Genomic DNA, 25,093 nt, shown 5'->3' with positions numbered 1-25,093 from the left:
TTCTGTGGTAGAGAATTCCACAGGTTCACCACTCTCTGGGTGAAGAAGTTTCTCCTCATCTCGGTCCTAAATGGCTTACCCCTTATCCTTAGACTGTGACCCCTGGTTCTGGACTTCCCCAACATTGGGAACATTCTTCCTGCATCTAACCTGTCTAAACCCATTAGAATTTTAAACGTTTCTGTGAGATCCTCTCTCATTCTTCTGAACTCCAGAGAATACAAGCCCAGTTGATCCAGTCTGTCTTGATATGTCAGTCTCGCCATCCCGGGAATTAATCTGGTGAACCTTCGCTGCACTCCCTCAATAGCAAGAATGTCCTTCCTCAAGTTCGGAGACAAAAACTGTACACAATACTCCAGGTGTGACCTCACCAAGGCCCTGTACAACTGTAGTAGCACCTCCCTGCCACTGTACTCAATTCCACTCGCTATGAAGGCCAACATGCCATTTGCTTTCTTAACCGCCTGCTGTACCTGCTTGCCAACCTTCAATGACTGATGTACCATGACACCCAGGTCTCTTTGCACCTCCCCTTTTCCTAATCTGTCACCATTCAGATAATAGTCTGTCTCTCTGTTTTTACCACCAAAGTGGATAACATCACATTTATCCACATTATACTTCATCTGCCATGCATTTGCCCACTCACCTAACCTATCCAAGTCACTCTGTAGCCTCACAGCATACTCCTCGCAGCTCACACCGCCACCCAACTTAGTGTCATCCACAAATTTGGAGATACTACATTAATCCCCTCGTCTAAATCATTAATGTACAATGTAAACAGCTGGGGCCCCAGCACAGAACCTTGCGGTACCCCACCCGTCACTGCCTGCCATTCTGAAAAGTACCCATTTACTCCTACTCTTTGCTTCCTGTCTGCCAACCAGTTCTCAATCCACATCAGCACACTACCCCCAATCCCATGTGCTTTAACTTTGCACATTAATCTCTTGTGTGGGACCTTGTCGAAAGCCTTCTGAAAGTCCAAATACACCACATCAACTGGTTCTCCCTTGTCCACTCTACTGGAAACATCCTCAAAATTCCAGAAGATTTGTCAAGCATGATTTCCCTTTCACAAATCCATGCTGACTTGGACCGATCATGTCACCTCTTTTCAAATGCACTGCTATGACATCCTTAATAATTGATTCCATCATTTTACCCACTACCGATGTCAGGCTGACCGGTCTATAATTCCCTGTTTTCTCTCTCCCTCCTTTTTTAAAAAGTTGGGTTACATTGGCTACCCTCCACTCCATAGGAACTGATCCAGAGTCTATGGAATGTTGGAAAATGACTGTCAATGCATCTGCTATTTCCAAGACCACCTCCTTAAGTACTCTGGGATGCAGACCATCAGGCCCTGGGGATTTATCGGCCTTCAATCCCATCAATTTCCCCAACACAATTTTATGACTAATAAGGATTTTCCTCAAGTCCTTAATTAATCCTTTCTCATTACACAACACTCAGTCTAAGATAGCCTCCCCCCCCTCGTTGGTTCCTCGACATATTGGTCTAGAAAACCATCCCTTATGTACTCCAGGAAATCTTCCTCCGCCACATTGCTTCCAGTTTGGTTAGCCCAATCTAAATGCACATTAAAGTCACCCATGATAACTGCTGCACCTTTATTGCATGCACCCCCAATTTCCTGTTTGATGCCCTCCCCAACATCACTACTACTCTTTGGAGGTCTGTACACAACTCCCACTAATGCTTTTTGCCTTTTGGTGTTCTGCAGCTCTACCCATATAGATTCCACATCATCCAAGCTAATGTCCTTCCTAACTATTGCATTAATCTCCTCTTTAACCAGCAATGCTACCCCACCTCCTTTTCCTTTTATTCTATCCTTCCTGAATGTTGAATACCCTTGGATGTTGAGTTCCCAGCCCTGATCATCCTGGAGCCACGTCTCTGTAATCCCAATCACATCATATCTATTAACATCTATTTGCATAGTTAATTCATCCACCTTATTACGGATACTCCTTGCATTAAGACACAAAGCCTTCAGGCTTGTTTTTTTTTTAAACACCCTTTGTCCTTTTAGAATTATGATGTTGTGTGGCCCTTTTTCTTTCTTGCCTTTGTTTACTCGGCCTTCCACTATTGCTTTTTACCTTTCTACCATCTGTTTCTGACTCCATATTACTTCGCCCTATCTCGCTGCATAGGTTCCCATCCCCCTGCCATATTAGTTTAAACACTTCCGAACTGCATTAGCAAATGTTACCCCCAGGACATCAGTTCCAGTCCTGCCCAAGTGCAGACTGTCCCTTTTGTACAGGTCCCACTTCCCCCAGAACTTTCTCAGATAAGGGGACCAAAACTGTCCAGGTGTGGTCTCACCAAAGCCCTGTACAATTGCATTAAGACTTCCTTACTCTTGTACTCCAACCCCCTTGCAATAGAGGCCAACATGCCATTTGTTTTCCAAATTGCTTGCTGTACCTGCAGACTAATTTCTGTTTACTGTACGAGGACACCTAAATTTCTCTGAACACCAAAATTTAATAAATTCTCACCATTTAAAAATATTCTGTTGTTCTATTCTTCCTAGTAAAGTGAATAACCTCACAATATACTCCATCTTCCACCCTACTGCCACTCACTTAACCTGTATATCTCTTTGCAGGCTCTCTGTGTCCTCATCACAGCTTACTTTCCCACTTGGCTTTGTATCGTCCTCAGTCCCTTCATTTAAGTCATTAATATAGATTGTTAATAGCTGGAGCCCAAGCACTGAACCTTGGTGCCTCCCCACTATTTACAGTTTGCCAATCGGAAAAATTTCTGTTTATCCCATCTCTGTTTTCTGTCCATTAACCAATCCTTTATCCATGATAATATATTACCCCCAACTCCATGAGCCCTTATCTTGCATATCAACCTTTTATGTGGCACCTTATTGAATGTCTTTTGGAAATCCAAATATACTACAGGTGCAGCGTTGAGAATCCGAACCCTCGGGACAGAGGTCATTCCGGATTCCGGGCTTTTCTGGACTTGGATTGTCTTTGATGTCACAAATCCGGAAACACCCGAACCCAGTTTTGGGTATTTCCGGATTTCGGAATGTCAGAAAGAGAGGGTGGGAGGGATCCCCACTGAGGAGCATTTTGGGCCAGCCAACCCCGTCGCGGTGGTGGTGTTCGGGCAGGGCCACACCGAGGAGCTGTTCGGGCCAGCTGGTCCTGAAGAGGTGGTGTTCGGGCGGGCTGGTGAGGAGGCCCCGAGGTAAGGGCAGCGGCAGCGAGAGGTGAGGTGGTGAGGCCCGAGGTCGGCGGGTCCGGATTCTGGAACATTTTACGGACTCCAGATGACCCTGCCACCGATCAGTCCAGATTCTCAACGCTGCACCTGTACATGCACTGGTTCCCCTTTATCTATCCTGCTATATCCTCAAAAAAGCTCTAATAAATGTGTTGAACATGATTTGCCTTTCATAAAACCATGTTGACTCTGCCTAATCATGCTATGATTTTCTAAGTGACTGCCGCCGCCCTAGGCTTGAATCCCTCTTGAATGAGCCCAAAGCCTCCCTCTGCTCCTCCCTTGGTATTCTCCAACATGCCCATTGCAGTAATTGTTGCTGCCACTCCCAGAATGGCAACCTCCATTCCTGGCAACTTCCATTCATTCCTTGGGGGTTAACCACTTTCATCCTACTTCCCATCTGTCTTATCTTTTCTATTGCCACCCCCAATTCCGCCAGTGAATCTTCAACCATTGTCCCACTCTGCACTGCAGATGTTTACTCACTCATGAACAAGTTCCTTGCCATTCATGAACTAATTATGGATGAATGTGACATCCTGGCTGACAAAAACCTGGCTTGTGGGGTTGTACTCTAGCATCTCATCAACACTTCTGCATCCGACTACATTTACCCCATCCAAATTGCCACAGCAGCTGGTAGCTCAGTCAAATCCCAGCGCAACCTCTCCCTACACATCTAGTACCTCTCCTCCCTCAACCATCTTCCAATCCACCAGTCTGGCACTTACTCATCTTTGAATTCATCACCAGCTTCTCTCCTAACCACTGCACCGAATTACTCGTTGACAATTTCAACCTACACCCAAGTTCTCCTATTTCCCTTTGCCCTGAACCTTCTGTCCAACTTATGTCCTTATGCAACTTCACCATTCACATAAACTCTTCCATTTACATCCATAACCTCATTGCCTCTCTCAGTCCCTCCACGTCCAAGATCTCAGTCACTAATAAATTTATCTGACCACTACCTTATCACCTTTACCATCCACATCCCTGGCTTGCTCAAACCTGACTAACTTTACTCTCTACCCTGTAAACGTTTTCTTCTTACAAACTTATTCTGAAATTCCCAATTTCCTAGCCTATGTCCCTCCTCCAGTTACAACGTAGGGCATGTTTAACTGTCCGCTTGTCTTTGCCTGTGATACCCTTATTTCCACCAAATCAGTCACGGTCTCCCACACCTTTTGTTCTGAGTACAGTTCCCATCTGTGGTCCCTTAAATCCAAGAGCCACAAACTGAAGCACAACTAGTTTAGTCACTCATCTTCAGATCTAGCTGGACTACGTGAAGTTCCACTGTGCCTCACTCTCAAAATATTACTTCAGGATTATGCTAGAGGGTAAAGACAATTCACAACTCTTTTTCTGTGATGAGCCTCCGACTCAAACCCCTTTCCCCAATCTCTCCAACCTCACAATATCAATGGCAAAGAGCTCATGAATTTCTGTGTCTCTAAAATTGAGACCAATCATGCAGCGACATCTTCCAACCTCTGCCCTATTCTTCTGAATACTGCTCATTCATCCTACCCTTGACTCACCATCACCCTGAACATTCTTTCCCATCAGACCAACCTCTCGCTCTACAGAACGTCTCTCTGACTCACTTCCTGACAACTCAATTACCTTTCTTGGTCCCTATGCTTGTTAGCATTGTTGACAGCTTCCTTTACTTGGCACTAGCCTTCTCCTTTTTAAAATTGCTATAAGGGCCCTTTCCTTAAAAAAAAAAAGTCCATTCATGGCTTCTCCCCTCCGTATTCTACAATTATCATGACCGCTTCCAAATTCTCTTTCCTCTGGATGATCTTTGAACATGTCGTCACTTCTTCATGTTGTGGGAATCTTTGCCAAGCTTCCACCTTAAATTCCTTCTGCCCTGCTTACATCACAGATTGCCTCGGTCAAAGTTACAAAATATAACCTTCAAGACTGCAACCATGGCGTGTTGTCCTTCCTTATCCTTTTCGACCCCTCATCAATTTTGCAATCTCCAACCTCATCCAACACCTCTTTTCCAGCTCTAGAGGCTTTATAAGAGATGTGTTATGCTAAGTTCTATTACCAGGGATACTGACTTCTCAGCATCAGAGGCAAATTGAGAGTACTGTAAAGGGGGCCCAGAGTCTTGCAGTACATAAGAACATAAGAAATAGGAGCAGGAGTAGGCCATATGTACCCTCGAGTCTGCTCCGCCATTCATTATCATGGCTGAACTACTACTTCTGAACTTCACTTTCCCCACCCTATCCCCATATCCCTTGATTCCCTTAGTGATGACAGTTGAACAATCAGGTAATCAACTTATCACGGAAAGTTATGCATGGATATCTTTACTATGCTTGTGGACACTCATTACACACAAATGGACAACTGAAATGGTTAACTGAAAACATTCCAGTTTTAGATCACTTCCCATTTTATATGATCCTGTGCACAATGCAGCAGGATACAACTTTTGTTAACCAACCATCACAAAATAGCACTTTCATATTGTAATCATTGAGAAATTAGAGTTATACATGCATGTGGTGAAACAGCAAAGTATTGCTCAAAATAAAACCACTGACTATAATGTTTATTCATCATATAGCATATGGATACACACACAGCAGATTAAATATCAACCCGCTCATTCTGATTTTAAGAATACTTGCATACAGCTAATACTGTGCTGTACTTTTATACTGAAGTTAAGAATATACAGATTATCACTATTTGGTAACTGCAAGCATATATCATTATAAATTTATAAAATTCACACAAAAAAGGGCATCAACTAAAATACCAAACGTTATTCAACTGGATGTTTTTTCTGGTAACCTGCATAAAGATTAACATTCAAAAGATAAATCACAATGCAGCTGAAGTGTGCTACTGTTGCTACAGTAGCAGCACTTACCTGTGATTTTTGTGCCAAGGTAGGTCGTGTATGTCTCCAGAATACTTTCCTTAGGACATCAGGCATCAAGCAGGCAACTATTAAAACAATAATGCCAAGCCAGATTGAAGCACTGGACAGCAACTGAATGAAGACGCAATATATGTCTTGTGACTGTAAAAATGGCCTAAGAAAGAAATAAATTGAAGACACACATAAGTACATTTTTCTGCACAATCCTGTAAATCTCCGCCTCAATCCCAGACCATAACTTTTTTAAACTTATAGTATTGCAGCAGAACTTGGTTATTAAAATGTTCTGCCCTGCAAAAAAGTATGTCTATATTTAATATTTGATTCTCATAACTATCCTGTGCAACTAAGAACTAAAATATATTAAGATACAAGATCCACATCTAAGCCTCAGATTAGTGGAACTTTCTAACTATAAATATTTGCATTCACATTATTTGAACATCCACAATTGTATTTTTCACAATAGAACAGAGAGTTTCTCAAATATATGAGACAGTACAAAGCATGACTTACCAAATAACTGCTCCATAAAGCAAAGAGAATGCAAAGTAAAAAATTATTGAACCCCAGGTAACAAAGTGGTTTATCCAGGTCCAGTAGTGTGTGTCTATTCCCAGCTTGTTTTTTTTTGAAGGGGAAGACAGGGGGAAAAAAAAAAAAAGAGTATTAATTTAAAAGGGATTACTGGGAAAACAGCATCAAAAGCATCAGCAGGATTAGCATAAAATAATCATTAACACAGCCAAACATTAAATGAAATTCTAAATAAAATAATAAAGCATTATTTCAATGAATGCTGGAACTAGGAGTTTCAATTTGCACATCAGTAACTTCCAATGAGGTCAAGTCATTGACAATATTCTGAACAGATCAGGTGAACAATTAATGGGCAATAAGATTCATTTTAATAGTTTTGGAAGTGTGATTATGAAGCTTCTACTTTGAGTGTAAAAGGTGAGCGTAAAGGGATCAAACCCACCCTGGGTCAGGGATCTGAGCCACGGTCAACCCCAGGTTAGGAATCAAAACCCACCCCACGGGATTGGAGCTCACCCCAGCTGTCAGGAATCAGGGCCCTACACTCATCTGGGGGTCAGAGCCCTAGCCCCCAGCCGTCGGGGATCGGAGCCGATGTCCTAGGAGGACTCTTTGCTAGTGCTGTTGGGGAGGGGTTAAACTAATATGGCAGGGTGATGGGAACCTATGCAGGGAGACAGAGGGAAGCAGAATGGGGGCAGAAGCAAAAAAGATAAAAAGTAGAAAAGTAAAAGTGGAGGGCAGAGAAACCCAAGGCAAAAATCAAAAAGGGCTACATTGCAGCAAAATTCTAAAAGGGCAAAGTGTGTTAAAAAGACAAGCCTGAAGGCTCTGTGCCTCAGTGCGAGGAGTATTCGTAATAAGGTGGACGAATGAACTGCACAGGCAGCAATTAATGAATATATCATTGGCATCATGAAGACATGGTTCCAGGGTGACCAAGGCTGGGAACTCAACATCCAGGGGTATTCAACATTCAGGAAGGATAGACAGAAAGGAAAAGGAGGTGGGGTAGCGTTGCTGGTTAAAGAGGAAATTAACACAATAGTAAGGAAGGATATTAGCTTGGATGATGTGGAATCTGTATGGGTGGAGCTACAGAATACCAAAGGGCAGAAAACGCTAGTGGGAGCTACAGACCACCAAACAGTAGTAGTGAGGTTGGGGACAGCATCAAAGAAGAAATTAGAGATGCGTGCAATAAAGGTACAGCAGTTATCATGGGCGACTTTGATCTACATATAGATTGGTCTAACCAAACTGGTAGCAATGCAATGGAGGAGGATTTCCTTGAGTGTATTAGGGATGCTTTTCTGGACCAATATGTTGAGGAACCAACTAGAGGGCTGGCCATCCTAGACTGGGTGATGTATAATGAGAAAGGACTAATTAGCAATCTTGTTGTGCAAGGTCCCTTGGGGAAGAGTGACCATAATATGGTAGAATGCTTTATTAAGATGGAGAGTGGCACAGTTAATTCAGAGACTAGGGTCCTGAACTTAAGGAAAGATAACTTTGACGGTATGAGGCGTGAATTGGCTAGAGTAGACTGGCAAATGATACTTAGAGGGTTGACGGTGGATAGGCAAACATTTAAACATTTAAACTTCAACAATTATACATCCCAGTCTGAAGTAAAAATAAAACAGGGAAGGTGGCTCAACTGTGGTTAACAAGGGAAATTAAGGAGAGTGTTAAATCCAAGGAAGAGACACATAAATTGGCCAGAAAAAGTAGCAAACCTGAGGACTCAGCAGAGGAGGACAAAGGGTTTAATTAGGAGGGGGAAAATAGAGTACGAGAGGAAACTTGCCTGGAACATAAAAACCGACTGCAAAAGCTTCTATAGATATGTGAAGAGAAAAAGATTTGTGAAGACAAATGTAGGTCCCTTGCAGTCAGATACAGGTGAATTTATAATGGGGAACAACGAAATGGCAGACCAGTTGAACAAATACTTTGGTTCTGTCTTCACGAAGGAAACACAAAAAACCTTCCGGAAATACTAGGGGACCGAGGGTTTAGTGAGAAGGAGGAACTGAAGCATATCCTTCTTAGGCGGGAAATTGTGTTAGGGAAATTGATGGGATTGAAGGCTGATAAATCCCCGGGGCCTGATAGTCTGCATCCCAGAGTACTTAAGGAAGTGGCTCTAGAAATAGTGGATGCAGTGGTGATAATTTTCCAACAGTCTATCGACTCTGGATCGGTTCCTATGGACTGCAGGGTAGCTAATGTTACACCACTTTTTAAGGAAGGAGGGAGAGAGAAAACAGGGAATTATAGACTGGTTAGCTTGACATCAGTAGTGGGGAAAATGTTGGAATCAATTATTAAAGATGAAATAGCAGCGCATTTGGAAAGCAGAGACAGGATTGGCCCAAGTCAGCAAGGATTTATGAAAGGGAAATCATGCTTGACAAATCTTTTAGAATTTTTTGAGGATGTAACTGGTGGAGTGGACAAGGGAGAACCAGTGGATGTGGTGTATTTGGACTTTCAAAAGGCTTTTGACAAGGTCCCACACAAGAGATTAGTGTGTAAAATTAAAGCACATGGTGTTGGGGGTAATGTACTGACGTGGATAGAAAACTGGTTGGCAGACAGGAAGCAGAGTCGGGATAAACGGGTCCTTTTCACAATGGCAGGCAGTAACTAGTGGGGTGCCGCAGGGCTCAGTGCTGGGACCCCAGCTATTTACAATATACATTTATGATTTAGATGAAGGAATTGAGTGTAATATCTCCAAGTTTGCAGATGACACTAAACTGCGTGGCATTGTGAGCTGTGAGGAGGACGCTAAGAGACTGCAGGGTGACTTGGACAGGTTAGGTGAGTGGGCAAATGCATGGCAGATGCAGTATAATGTGGGGCAAAAACACGAAGGCAGAATATTATCTGAATGGCAGATGAGGAAAAGGGGAAGTGCAACGAGACCTGGGTGTCATGGTACATCAGTCATTGAAAGTTGCCATGCAGCTACAGCAGGCAGTGAAGAAGGCAAGTGGTATGTTGGCCTTCATAGCTAGGGTTTTTGAGTATAGGAGCAGGGAGGTCTTACTGCAGTTATACAGGGCCTTGGTGAGGCCTCACCTGGAATATTGTGTTAGTTTTGGTCTCCTAATCTGAGGAAGGATCTTCTTGCTATTGAAGGAGTGCAGCGAAGGTTCACCAGACTGATTCCCTGAATGGCTGGTCTGACATATAAGAGACGAGCCTGGATCAACTGGGCCTTTATTCACTGGAATTTAGAAGGATGAGAGGGGATCAATTATTAAGGATGTCATAGCAGTGCATTTGGAAAGAGGTGACATGATAGGTCCAAGTCAGCATGGATTTGTGAAAGGGAAATCATGCTTGACAAATCTTCTGGAATTTTTTGAGGATGTTTCCAGTAGAGTGGATAAGGGAGAACCAGTTGATGTGGTATATTTGGACTTTCAGAAGGCGTTCGACAAGGTCCCACACAAGAGATTGATGTGCAAAGTTAGAGCACATGGGATTGGGGGTAGTGTACTGACATGGATTGAGAACTGGTTGTCAGACAGGAAGCAAAGAGTAGGAGTAAATGGGTACTTTTCAGAATGGCAGGCAGTGACTAGTGGGGTACCGCAAGGTTCTGTGCTGGGGCCCCAGCTGTTTACACTGTACATTAATGATTTAGATGAGGGGATTAAATGTAGTATCTCCAAATTTGCGGATGACACTAAGTTGGGTGGCAGTGTGAGCTGCGAGGAGGATGCTGTGAGGGGCTGCAGAGCGACTTGGATAGGTTAGGTGAGTGGGCAAATGCATGGCAGATGAAGTATAATGTGGATAAATGTGAGGTTATCCACTTTGGTGGTAAAAACAGAGAGACAGACTATTATCTGAATGGTGACAGATTAGGAAAAGGGGAGGTGCAAAGAGACCTGGGTGTCATGGTACATCAGTCATTGAAGGTTGGCATGCAGGTGCAGCAGGCGGTTAAGAAAGCAAATGGCATGTTGGCCTTCATAGCAAGGGGATTTGAGTACAGGGGCAGGGAGGTGTTGCTACAGTTGTACAGGGCATTGGTGAGGCCACACCTGGAGTATTGTGTACAGTTTTGGTCTCCTAACCTGAGGAAGGACATTCTTGCTATTGAGGGAGTGCAGCGAAGGTTCACCAGACTGATTCCCGGGATGGCGGGACTGACCTATCAAGAAAGACTGGATCAACTGGGCTTGTATTCACTGGAGTTCAGAAGAATGAGAGGGGACCTCATAGAAACATATAAAATTCTGACAGGGTTAGACAGGTTAGATGCAGGAAGAATGTTCCCAATGTTGGGGAAGTCCAGAACCAGGGGTCACAGTCTAAGGATAAGGGGTAAGCCATTTAGGACCGAGATGCGGAGGAACTTCTTCACCCAGAGAGTGGTGAACCTGTGGAATTCTCTACCACAGAAAGTTGTTGAGGCCAATTCACTAAATATATTCAAAAAGGAGTTAGATGAGGTCCTTACTGCTAGGGGGATCAAGGGGTATGGCGAGAAAGCAGGAATGGGGTACTGAAGTTGAATGTTCAGCCATGAACTCATTGAATGGCGGTGCAGGCTAGAAGGGCCGAATGGCCTACTCCTGCACCTATTTTCTATGTTTCTATCTCATGGAAACATATAAAATTCTGATGGGCCTGGACAGGTTAGATGCAGGGAGAATGTTCCCGATGGTTGGGAAGTCCAGAACCAGGGGACAGAGTCTAAGGATAAGGGGTAAACCATTTAGGACTGAGATGAGGAGAAACTTCTTCACTCAGAGTTGTTAACCTGTAGAATTCCCTACCGCAGAGAGTTGTTAATGCCAGTTCGTTGGATATAGTCCTTATGGCTAAAGGGATCAAGGGGTATGGAGAGAACGCAGGAAAGGGGTACTGAGGTGAATGATCAGCCATGATCTTATTGAATGGTGGTGCAGGCTCGAAGGGCCGAATGACCTATTCCTGCACCTATTTTCTATGTTTCTATGTCGGGGACTGGAGCCCCGGGGGGGCGGTGGCCGGAGCCTCATCCAAAGGGGTCGGGGATTGGAGCCTCACCTAAAACGGGTCGGGGATCGGGGCTCTGAGGGATTGTACTCACCCCAGGGGTCAGGGATCAGACCCCACGAGATTGGAATCCCACCCCCAGAGTTTGTGGATTTTGACCCCCCACCTCCAGGAGTCAAGGATCAGACCCCCCCCCCACCCCCCACTCCAGGGATTGTACCTTCTCGGTCCTGCGGTCCCTTCTCCAGCCCAACTGGAAATCAAAGGTTAGAATATGGAACTGGTTACCATAGGAAGTGGTTGAGGCATATATCTAGATGCTTCCAAAAGGAAATTAAACAACTACGAGAGAAAAGGGAATGGAAAGATATGCTGAAAGACTGAGATAAGGTACATATAGACTCTTGGAGTATAAACACCAGCACAGACTAGTTGGGCCGAATGGCCTGTTTCTACGCTGTATATTCTATGTAATACTTTTGTTTCAATTAGCTTTGCCTCAATTATATAAATTTTATAATTTTCACATTATGCAGAGCTAGCAAAAAGCTAGCCTTCAAAATCAATAACAATTCTTAGTTTTAAGATAACACTTAGTACTTCTGTGCACCATACATCATATAAATGATGTTAGCGCAGGGCAATGCATAGTAATACTAACATACTTCAATAACCTGCTATATAAACAAAATACTGCGGATGCTGGAATCTGAAATAAAAACAGGCCTGATCTGCTGAGATTTCCAGCATTCTGTTTTTACTTCAATAACCTGCACCTTATTGTATAATCCCTTACCTTTAACGTAACAGTAAGAAGCATAACTGTGAAGACCAGAAAGCCAAATGACCATCCTCCAGACAACTAAATGTAAAAAGAAGCGAGTTAAAACACATAAACCCAAATCCTCGAAAACCCTCACAAAGAATGCAAATTGATGACTAAGAAAATGGAGTAATTGGTGAAGTATTACCTTTGCTAGAAAGCAAATGTCTCCTCTGTAATTTTCAACAATTACAATATTAAACAGATTGCCTAGCAATCTATGTAGACTAAGTTACTCATTTTGGTAAGTAAACTAAGATTACTTTTGTGGGCAATCCTTATTGGTAAGTATAACTGCACTTATGAAATCTCATCAAATTAAAGGTCAGCCTATTACATAGGTTCAATACCAATGCCTGCACAGAGAGCAGTGGGAGTCAGCAGTGTCAGATTATACAGGCAAGCTTGCATCGTGCTCTGGACAGGGAAAGCAGAACTCTGCATGTGCGCTTCAATATATACACAGAACTTTGCTCACCAGCATCCCAGTTCCAACATGTTTTATATTACAGAACAATTTGGGTAGTTAGATTTTTTCCTTGAAAGAAAGTTCACTGAATGTTTTTTAAACTTCAAACATAAAGTTTAAAATGTTGGCTTTGATCCCAATTAAATGGGAACTAGTGTTTAACCAAAGCAGTGCAAGAAAACTTCAAGACCGTTGCATGCTACTTCTTAGCACAAGTTGACCAAACTCTGTAGTTTGGCTAGTACAATAGTCAATCGCATCACTGATTATGTTTAAAAAGCAGACAAGATCTTATTATTCCCATTGAACCATGTGCACAAGAATTTCAAATGTTGTTAGCTTCATAACTTGTAATGCTGATAAGTGGCAAGTAACATTCGCACCACACAAATGCCAAGCAATGACAACCTCCAACAAGAGAGAGTCTAACGACCATCCCCCGACATTCAACGGTATTACCATCATTGAATCCCCCACCATCAACATCCTGGGGGACATCACTGACCAGAAACTTAACTGGGCCAGCCACATAAATACTGTGGCCACAAGAGCAGGTCAGAGGCTGGGTATTCTGTGGTGAGTGTCTCACCTCCTGACTCCCCAAAGCCTTTCCACCATCTACAAAGCACAAGTCAGGAGTCTGATGGAATACTCTCCCCTTGCCTGGATGATTGCAGCTCCAACAACACAAGAAGCTCCACACCATCCAGGACAAAGCAGCCCACTTGATCAGCATCCCATCCACTACCTTAAACTGTTATTCGCTCCACCACCGGTGCACCGTGACTACAGTGTGTACAATCTACCAAATGCATTGCAGCAACTCGCCAAGATGATTTTGACAGCACTTCCCAAACCCGTGACCTCTACCACCTAGGCAGGTGCATGGGAGCACCATCACCTGCAAGTTCCCCTCCAAGCTACGTACCATCCTGACCTAGAAATATATCGCTGTTCCTTCATCATCACTGGGTCAAAATCCTGGAACTCCCTTCCCCAACAGCAACGTGGGAGTACCTTCACCACACGGACTGTAACGGTTCAAGAAGGCAGTTCACCACCACCTTCGAGGGCAATGGCAATTATGGATGGTCAATAAATGCTGACTTTACCAGCAACGCCCACATCCCAGGAATGCATAAAAAAAAACTTAGCCTGAAATCCGTTTATCATCAAATTAACATGGACTATCAATGAGTAACCCATTCCAGCAATATCATAAGTACCTGCAAATTCCCCAAGTCACAAAGCATCTTGATGAGGGACATAAAGCACGCTCTTTTGTCATGAGGTGAAAATCGTGAAATTTCTTACCGAACACCATTGTGGAAGTATCAAGACAAGCGCTGCAGTGGTTCAAGGAAATGGCTCACCACTTCCTTTTAAGGGCAACTTGGGATAAGGCAATAAATGCTGCCTTGCCAATGTCACCACATCCCGAGAACAAATTTTAAAAACCGCCCTCACTCTACATCCATTTTCCAATGGGGGTCACCAGACAACAATCAGGTGCAGGAACCCTGGCTTTTTAAATCACTGACTGGTCCTGGAACAGTGAGGCCAAGTGAAGCATCTCAATCATTGTGTTGGCAGAAACCAGCTAATTTAGCACAGATCTTTGATTTTCCTGGTCTATATGGCTCAATAATTGCTTTTATGCATATATACTAAAATACTCAATGGTGAACTGTAAAACACAGATTTCCATTAGTGAGACAGGACTTCAACTTGCAGGTGACAAGCCACACAGGAGTTGTCAGGACAGCTTCACTCAGCACCCATCAGTCACTCCCATTAAAGAATTACTCATCAAGATTCCACTATTTTATTTGTATTTCACGAGCAATGTGGTTTTTATACATTTGGACATAATCTTACCAGTGCCAAATCAGCATATTCTGAGAGTAGGCAATGGCATTCCCATAATTTTATACAAACTGATAATTATATTAAAAATATTGAGCCCTACATCATGAATTTTAAGTAATAATTTACATACTGAAAATAGCTTTGCAGTTGGAAATTATAAAACTCTTTAAAATCATATATTTGGGAACCTTACTTGTTCAACATTTCACTTAATATCCCCCACACAATACAGCCCTCCTAAATACATCTGAATAGCAACAACTTCCAACTTTCCGAGAACAGGATTGACCACCAAATTTCCTGGCTAGGGATGGTAATACTCATTTTTAGTGATATTTCAAAAATAGGCCAGTTTTCATAGTTGTCTAAATTTACGTATTATTTATAGATCAGCACAAATAACAAAAATAAATATGGCTTATTAATCATTCAAATTTACCTACTAGTAAATATTACTATTTGTAAGTCATCATGGCATTTTTGCTATGTTTAGCTATTTCTGTATCAGTTGCAAATCAAAAAATACATGTTTGTATGCAAGTAGGCATTGATTCACATTGCTACAGCTTGCTTTGAATGTCAAATATAGAATCACGTGGACTTTACCTACTTCTGAAAATGATGGATAATCTCAGCAAATTCTATACTTCTGTAGCAGACATTCAGCAGATTTTAGCATGAAGCAAAAACTTTAATCAGTGCATTTTCATAGGTTTCAGAGTATTATGTATTTTAGCATAAAACCCATTACATTGTTCATTAAAGCCTCAACAAAGGCTACATTTTCCATCATGTATGCAAATAGATTGATACAAATCCATGAATGAATGAATGCCAAAGAAATAGTAATAGTTGCAAGAAAAGAAATCAAAGATCCAGTTTAGAAGTACAAAGTAATGAGAATATTGAATGACTAAAATGTGAATATGTTTGTATTAGTAAAAGATACCATATCGTGAAGTGTGGTTCAAACTGTAATTAATAGTTTAGATTTATCTATATGAAATTAGAAGCATTAGAAGCTTTTATCTCCTCCTCACACACCCCATCATAAATGTAAAGATCCAAAACAGTCAACTCTTACCAGTTGCCTATTAGTTTTCAAAATCTGAAGTCAGGCATGCGATGAAAGAAGGGAAAGGAAAAACAGTAGAAAACCAAAAGTTCAAGCAGAAGTAATGCACAACATTTAAATCTGAATAATTTTTGTAAGCATTTAGAAAACCTTCTCAATTGGAAACACATTGTTTGCAAAACTGTCAGTGTAACAGTCACAACATTTTTTGTTCCATCACTTGGAGCACCTTCTAGAAAGAAAATATTTTAGTTAGGGACTTATTACATCCTCAGGCTGTTCCAAAGAGCTTCATAACTGATAAATTACTCAAAATGCAGTCACTGTTTGCCATAAATTCTCCAACTACAGCACCCATTATTGTGCTTTGTAAACAGCATGATATTCCATTTGGACTAGCTAGTTTTACTGCAGTTTTCAAAACCACAGTCATCATTTTAGTTGTTTCCAGTATTATATTGATGCTGAATGTACTCTTGGTATTAAGTTAATAAATTTCCAACACAATTCAATTTGATAGGGTGTGGCTCACTGCATCTGAAGGCTGTAAAGATAGCATTGTTTCAGTTATTTATGCTGTTCAGAATGTAAGCATAAATTACTGATAGAAATTCTAAAAGATGCTCAGTGCACTGCTTTTCATCATATTTCAAAGTCAAATAAACTTTAAAATGATGGAGGAATATGCCAAGAATAATCAAAAAATAATCTTAATAGTATTTCAGTTTTCTTTTTAAATATATTTAAGAAGTCTTACCTGACCATTCCCCATCGTGGATATAGTTTCTCCCCATAAAAGGTAAGAACCAAAGAAAAATACAAAGGAATGAAAAAATCCAAGCAGAGTCCAATACAGAAATTTTTTGAGGGACAAGACCTCATTTCTGCTAATCTCTCTGTAAAAATACAAAATATTACTTAGAGGTTATACAAAAAAGCAAGAATGATTTTAATTAATTGGCTCCATATACAACATTTTGCAAAGACTTGAAACTTATGCCCACCTGAAAATTATTCAGCGCTTGAATTTAGGACCAATACTGCTACATTTAACTGTGGCCCTAACCAATTAAACATCTAGGCACAGAATTTGCTGGAAAAATAATGACGAGTTAAAAACACCACCATTATTAGTATGTAACAAATCCAGCAATTTGTGGTGAGGACGAGATATGCGAGTTGCCACAAATTGCTGGGCGATTTGCGCCATTCCTCGGTTAGTAAAAAACGGAGATTGCAGTCAAGCTCCCAACGAGCGTCAAGAAATTACTGCACTTGCGCTGCAAAAACAAATTAAATTTGCGGCAGAAATTTAGGGCTGCTATTTAATGCTGCAAGAACCCTGTTAATGGGGTAACTTACATTTCCAATGGCTTTCCACTTTGAAACCAATTATAACAGGGTCCTTACGGCGTTAAATAGCAAATAAATTATAATTGCCGCATAAAGCATGAAACCAGGATGCAAGCGAAAGTGATTTATTTATCTTATTAAACTGAATTGTTAAAATGATTTGCTGTGGATTCTGGCTAGAAGTGGGCGATGCTAAATTCATTTCAGCTCGTCAGGATTTAGACACGCCCCTCCCGCTACCCCTCTCCTGAAACTATGTGGGCCCACTAATTTGTAAATAAGCAACAATCACCATGCTGATTCCAAAAGTAACACATGAATCATTTAAAAACAGTGCGAGAACCCGGCGGCAGCGGCAGTGCAGCAGAGCCAATCGAGAGTGGATACAAAAACAACAAAAAAACAAGGCTTGTCGTCACAGGACAGCAGGTAGGTGATTCATTTGTAATTATTAACAATTCTTTTCTCTAAGCTAGGATAGTGGTTTAAAGCAAAAGCGGGAAACTATAACGTACTTTATTAAATTAAAAACTAAACTAGATAAACTAATTAATATAACTATAAAAATAAAACAAGGTTAGACAAAGACATGGCAGAACAGATTGTGTCTGGACTGCAGTACGAAAGAGTTTGTCTACAGTGAAACTGTCCCGAGCAAACACGTCTGCAGGAGATGTCTTCATCTCGAATTTCTCCGGCTCAGAGTCATTCAGTTGGAATGCGAGTTGGAGACACTCTGACACATAACGGAGGGGGAGGAATTTCTGGACAGTTTTATCCAGAATAGAGTCATTATTGGTAGTCTGTCGTATCCAACAAAGACATTGATGTGCTAATCATCAATGGCATATGTCTTCAAGTGGCTGTATAGGCCAATTCTGGATGCACATAGTCTCTTGCACGTCGGACAAGGGAAGTTCGATGTGCCTGATGCTGACAGTACTGCCACCTGATGTCGTCTGTCTCTAGTGTCCTGCAGGCATTGACATCGGCTTTCTTCGAAGGTCTGGCAGGCAGTCCTGTGAGGGTTCGCCACTGGATTTTATTAGTTGCTGTATTCTCGAGGTGCTTTGGTCGGATTCCACAGTACTGGAGGTTAGCCTTGATGCAATCTTTGTAGCACTTGCGGAGGAGCCCCTGGTGTCTTCGGCCTTCACAGAGCTCACCCTGAAGAAGCTGACGAGGGATCCTTGACTTAGCCATGTGGATGACATGTCCAGCCCACCGGAACTGGGCTCGCATGATTACCATCTCAATGCTAGTTGATTGTGCTCTCTCCAGAACCTCAAAGTTTGACACCCGGTCTTGCCAACGTATGTGGAGTATAGATCTGAGGCTGCACATATGGAAAGCTTCCAACTTTTTGATGTGACACCTGTAGGGTGTCCAGGTCTCACATCCATAAAGGAGAGAAGAGCGAACGACTGCTCTATACACCAACAGTTTAGTTGACAGTCGGATGTGGTGATGACTCAACACCATAGTGCGCAAGCGACCAAGTGCCTGGCTGGCTTTACAAATCCTTGCATCAATCTCCTTGTCCAAGGACCCGTCACTTGATATGGTACTTGAAGCTGTCCACTGACTTTAGTTGTATACTGCCGATGGAGACTGTGGGAGCAGGTGCTGTGGTGCCAGGGGCAGGCTGATAGTAAAACCGAGGTTCTCCAAGGCTGATGGTTAGGCCAAACAGTTCTGCTGCCTCAGCAAATTTGCTGAGTATGAATTGTAGGTCACTCTCCTTGTGTGCCATAAGGGTGCAGTCGTCAGCAAAGAGTGCCTCTAGGATGAGTCGTTTCCGTACTTTGGTCTTTGCAGCAAGGCGGCGTAGGTCGAACAGTGAACCATCTAATCGATATTTCAGGTAGACCCCAAACTCCAAGTCTTTTATGGCATAGTTCAAGACGCAGGTAAAGAATAGGTTGAACAGAACTGGAGCGAGTACACAACCTTGTTTCACTCCATTTGAGATGGCAAATGGGACCGTGGTTGTGCCGTCTGAGAGCACTTCACCTGTTATGTTGTCATGAAACAGCTCGATGATGTGGACAAACTTCCTTGGGCACCCAAGTTTCATCAAGATTGAACACAGCACTGCTCTGTTGACAGTATCAAAGGCCTTGGTGAGGTCAATAAATGCAGCGTACAGGTCCATGTTCTGCTCAATACACTTCTCCTGCACTTGTCTGAGTGCAAAGATCCTGTCCGCTGTGCTCCGACCAGGTCGAAAGCTACATTGTGTTTCTGGAAGATTTACTTCTGAGACACTAGCTATGAGTCGGTTCAATACTATGCGGGCGATGATCTTCCCAGCAATGGACAGAAGTGATATTCCCCTGTAGTTGCCACAGTCTGCTTTGTTGCCCTTGTTCTTGTAGAGGGAAACTATCATAGCGTCACCGAAGTCCTGTGGCATCTTCCCAGATGCTAGTTATTATGTCATGAAAGGCCTCGAGAGTTGCTGGGCCTACTGCCTTGTAGATTTTAGCAAGGATTCCATCCTTTCCTCGAGCCTTTCCAGTACTCATCTGGTTGATGGCTTTCTTTACTTCATCCATGCTGGGAGGAAGATCAAGATCTTCTTTGATAGGTTGCTGGGGTGTGGAGTCAAGTGCTTCTTCGTTCACTGTTGAAGGTCGATTAAGAAGGTTACTGAAGTGTTCTCTCCACCTCTCTTTGTCCTGTCTTTGATCAAAGTGCTGCCATCTGCTGAAAGGAGTGGAGTAGTATTGGGTTTTGATGGTCCATAGACTGACTTGATGGCGCTGAAGAACACCTTTGTATTGTGAGTTTCAGCATAATGTTCCACTTCCTTTGCTTTTGTCTGCCACCATTTATCTTGCATCTGGCGAAGGTCTCTTTGTGCTTTGCTCTGCATGTGTCTGTAGCGGTCCCTCTTGGAAATTGAGGAAGAGTCATTTTGCCATTCTAGGTATGTTTTTTTCTTTTCATCCAGCGTCTTGCAGAGGAAAGCACAGGTTCAGAAAAGGGAGGGTGTGACAGTTAGGGAGCTGGGTAGCGGGGATTTAGGAGAGATTGAGAAGGAGGTCCCACAGACACTGGTCCTGTCCAACGGGTACGATGTACTTGCTATTTGTGAAGGCAAAAAGACTGCAAGGAGGACAGTCTTGCAGTCACCATGGCTCAGAAGGCTGTCCAAGGAGAGGGGGGCGGGGAAGCAGAACAGGGGACTTTATAATTAGGGGATAGACAATGTCCCCTGCAGCCAAGAGCAAGAATCCCGAAGGGCATGTAGCCTACACGGTGCCAGGGTAAGGGATATCTCATGGCGGCTGGAGCGGAACTTACAAAGGGATGGAGTAAATCCAGTTGTCTTGGTCCATGTTGGAACAAATTATATTGGTAGGAACAGGGAGAAGGTCCTGCTGATAAGAGTATCAGGAGTTAGGCTCTAAATTTAAAAGCAGATCCTCGAGGGTAATAATGTCTGGATTATTGCCCGAGCCACGTGCAAATTGGCATAGAAGCAGACAGATCATGAAAATTAACACGTGGCTAAACGGCTGATGTGGGAAAGGGGGGCTTCTTTTTCATGGGACACTGGCACCAGTTTGGGACAGGAAGGAGCTGTACCGATGGCACAGGCTCCACCTGAACCAGGATGGAACCTGTATCCTAGCGGAAAGGGTACATAGGGAAGTGGCAAAGGCTTTAAACAAGTAAGATGGGGGGTGCGGGAAGGAGGGATCTGCAAGAAACATAACCAACCTAAATATAAACAAAACAGAAAAAGAGAGCATAGGAAAGAATAAAGGGAGGACATTGATGGCAAGGGCAAGGGAATAAATAGAGTTATAGAACAGGAGTCTAAAAAGATGGTTCAACATAAAGTGAGAGGAAATCCTATTAAAAATGAGTTAAACTGTTTGTACAGCAATGCACAGTATCTGTAATAAAACAGGGGAGCTGGAGGCAATCATGTGTTGCAAGGAACCAGACAGTAAGGATTACTGAGACATGGCTAGAGAAAAATCAGGACTGGGAATTAAACATTGCAGAGTATAACATATTTAGAAAAGAGAGGGGGAAAACGGGGTGGGTGGAGCAGCTGTACTTATTAGAGATAACATAATGGCAGTAGAAAAAAGTGATACAGCAAGACAAAAATAGAATCCATGTGGATAGAGATAAAAGATAATAAAGGATCAATCACACCAATAGGTGCAGTCTACAGACCACCTAATAGTGGAAGGGAGGTGGAGGAAGAAATATGCAGACAAATTAGGGAAATGAGTAAAAAACATAGAATAATCATCATGGGGGATTTCAACTACCCTGATATTAATTGGACAGAAGAGGTAGGTAAAGGGGATAAAGGGATGGATTTCCTACGATGTGTACAGGACTCCTTTCTAACCCAATACGTAAAATGACCAAGGGAGGATTCGCTGTTGGATCTAGTAATGGGGAATCAACCAGAGCAGATGAGAAGTCAAAATAGGGGAACATCTAGGCAATAGTGACCATAATATAATAAGCTTTAAGATGATAATGGAGAAGAACATAAAGTATGATGAAAAATCAGGGTAATAGATTGGAGAAAAGCTGATTTTGAGGGGCTGAGAATAGAACGTGGGGAAATAAAATGGGTAACAATACTGGAAAACAAAGGTGTAGAACAGCAATGGGAAACATTTAAAATGGTGCTTAACAGAGTGCAGGAACAATATATTCCACTAAAAGGAAAGAACAAACTAAACACTAATGAGACTCCATGGATTAATAAAGCCATAAGGGAACAATTGAAGGGAAGGAAAGGGGCATACATGAAGTACATAGACAGCAATGGAGGGCACGATAAGAAAGAATACAAAAAGATTAGGAGAGGAGTTAAAAATGCAAATGTAACACTGCTATTCAAGGAGGGAGAGTAAACAGGGAACTACAAGCCAGTTAGCCTGATATCAGTCATCAGGAAAATACTGGAATCCATTGTTAAGGAAGTGGTATTAGAGCACTTAGAAAATCATAATATGATTAGGCAGAGTCAATATGGTTTTATGAAAGGGAAAGAGTGTTTGACAAATTTATTAGCGTTTTTTTGAGGATGTAACTAGCAGGGTAGATAAAGGGGAACCAGTAGAAGTAGTATATTTGGATTTTCAAAAGGCATTAGATAAGGTACCACATAAGATTATTACACAAAATAAGGGTTCATGGGATTGGAGGTAATGTATTGGCATGTATAGAGGATTTGTGAACAGGCAGAAAACATACAAGATTCTGAGTTGGATTGAAAGGGTAGATGCCAAGAGGTTGTTTCCGCTGGCTGGAGAGTCTAGAACTAGGGGGCACAGTCTCAGGGTAAGGGGTAGGCCATTTAAGAGAGATAAGGAGGCATTTCTTCACTGAGGGTTGTGAATCTTTAGAATTCCTCTACCCCAGCAAGCTGTGGAGGCTGATATATATTCAAGGCAGCAATAGACAGATTTTTGAACTACAGGGGTGTCAAGGGATATGGGGAACAGGCAGAAAAGTGGAGTTGAGGCCAAAATCAGATCAGCCATGGTCTTATAGAATGGCAGAGCAGGCTCGAGTGGCCAAATGGCCTACTCCTGCTCCTATTTCTTATATTATGTTCTCATAGGAATAGGGCCATTAAAGGATAGTCAGGATAATACCACAGGTAACAATAGAGAGATGGCAGAAATATTGAATAATTATTTTGCTTCAGTATTTACTATGAAGATAGAACAGATGGACATGACATTGGGTGATGAGATTAGTAATGAGATAAGTGCATTTAAAATAAAAAGAGAGGGGATATATTAAATAAACTAATCAAATTCAAAGAGGATAAAACCCCTGGTCCGGATGGAGGAATTAAAATCCGCTCAATTTTAAAAGAATCTAGGGAAGAGACAGCAGAGGCATTACTACACATATTTAATAATTCATTAGAAAAAGGTGTAGTGCCAGAGGACTAGCGGATAGCTAACGTTAATACCTATATTTTATAGATTATCTAGATTTCCAAAAGGTATCCCATAATAGACTGATGAACAAGGTCAGAGAATGTGGAGTCAGGGGACAAGTAGCAGAATGGATAGCCAGCTGGCTTCAAGACAGAAAGCAGAGAGCACTGGGCCCACTGCTGTTCCCAATTTACATTAACGATTTGGACTTTGGAATTAAAAAAAAGACAATTTCTAAATTTGCGGACGACACCAAATTTGTGGGGGGGGGGGGGGGTAATCAATACTGAGGACTGCAACAAATTAAAGGAGGACATTAATAAACTTGCAGAATGGGCTTTTATTTGGCAAATTGGAGGGTATAAATCGAGGTGGGGTAGAGGAACAAAGGGATCTCCGAATACAAATAGACAAATCACAAAGTTGAGACACAGGTGAGCAAGGCCATAAAAAAACCCTAAGCACTAGGGTGTATTTCTAGAGGTATAGAATTGAAAAGTGGGGAAGTTATGCTAAACCTGTATCGAACCTTGGTTAGACCATATTTATAAGTACTACGTACAGTTCTGATCTCCATATTTTAAAAAGGATTGAGGCGCACTGGAGAGGGTGCAGAGAAGATTTACAAGGATGATACCAGAAATGTGAAGGTATACATTATCAGAAAAGGATGAATGGGCTGGGCCTCTTTTCTCTTGAAAAAAGGCCGAGAGGTAACCTAATAAGAGATCTTTAAAATTATGAAAGGTTTTGATAGTAAAGAGAGAAAATGTTTCCACTTGTGGGGAAGAGCATTTCTAGAGGCCATCAATATAAGGTAGCTATCAAGAAATCCAATAGGGAATTCAGCAGAAACTTCTTTACCCAAAGAGTGGCGAGAATGTGGAACTCGCTACCACAGGGAGTGGTTGAAGCGAATGCTATAGATGCATTTAAGGGGAGGCTAGATAAGCATATGAGGGGAGGCTAGATAAGCATATGAGGGGAGGCTAGATAAGCATATGAGGGAGAAGGAAACAGAGGGTTATGCTGATAGATTAAGGTGAGGAAAGATGGGAGGAGGTTCGAGGGGAGCACAAACACTGACAGACATTTTGGGCTGAATGGCCTGTTTCTGTGCCATATATCCTATGTAATTAACAATTAAAATCTGAACCCTGGGCAGGACACTGTCTAATTCATATGTTTGCGTGTCATATTCCATAGGCAAAACAAAAACTTAGAACTATACATTTTCCTGCACGTAATTTGGTGATAAACTTGGTTTGACGATGTCCATGCTGCCATTTCAGAGCTTTGCTAACTATTCAAATCTTTACATTTCATTGGTTATGGAGACTATTGGTCCCATCATTCACCAAGGTCCCAGATGCCCCAATGAACTTGCAATTCTAGCAAAATTAATTGAAGCTGAAGGGCAAGGGAAAAAATCCAACTCTCAGCACTCACCACAACATGCCCCGCTCCAGCAAATTCTGAGCCATAATTCTACTATTGTCCACCCTTTGCCCATCTTATATATTACCACATTAAAAAACAAAACTCATGAGAAACTGAAATTGTTGCTGGAGCTCTCGCCTCACCCCAGAAGTGACCAGATTTTAGTTTATTTTGACTGTCCTCCACGCATGGTTTGACTTGTTTCACTAGAATTTCAGCATTTCGGCTCCCAGATTAAAATAGTCCTTTTCTACCCCCTCTCAATCCTCAAAATAATATATTTACAATCTTATTACATTTCATTGCCACAATCCAAATAAGAAACCAATGGCTTTCATTCAGCATGTGGAAAAGAAAGGAGGAATGTAAT

The 25,093-nt window shown here is 42.1% G+C and overlaps 1 protein-coding gene across 1 annotated transcript in view; it reads right to left on the bottom strand.

The window, feature by feature from the left end:
- atp11b (ATPase phospholipid transporting 11B) overlaps positions 1–25,093 on the bottom strand; it is a 183,318-nt gene that overhangs the window by 39,510 nt on the left and 118,715 nt on the right. Inside the window, exons 25-28 of the mRNA XM_070884058.1 lie at positions 16,752–16,890; positions 12,555–12,620; positions 6,728–6,831; positions 6,200–6,365 (exon numbers count right to left, since the gene is read on the bottom strand). Coding sequence (XP_070740159.1) covers positions 6,200–6,365; positions 6,728–6,831; positions 12,555–12,620; positions 16,752–16,890 — 475 coding nt within the window. The remainder of the gene's footprint in view (positions 1–6,199; positions 6,366–6,727; positions 6,832–12,554; positions 12,621–16,751; positions 16,891–25,093) is intronic.

The sequence above is a fragment of the Pristiophorus japonicus genome, chromosome 6, assembly GCF_044704955.1.
Source record: "Pristiophorus japonicus isolate sPriJap1 chromosome 6, sPriJap1.hap1, whole genome shotgun sequence".
In the NCBI taxonomy this organism is placed as follows: domain Eukaryota; kingdom Metazoa; phylum Chordata; class Chondrichthyes; family Pristiophoridae; genus Pristiophorus; species Pristiophorus japonicus.
The sequence above is the reverse complement of the archived record's forward strand: the minus strand, read 5'-3'. Positions and strand labels throughout refer to the sequence as shown.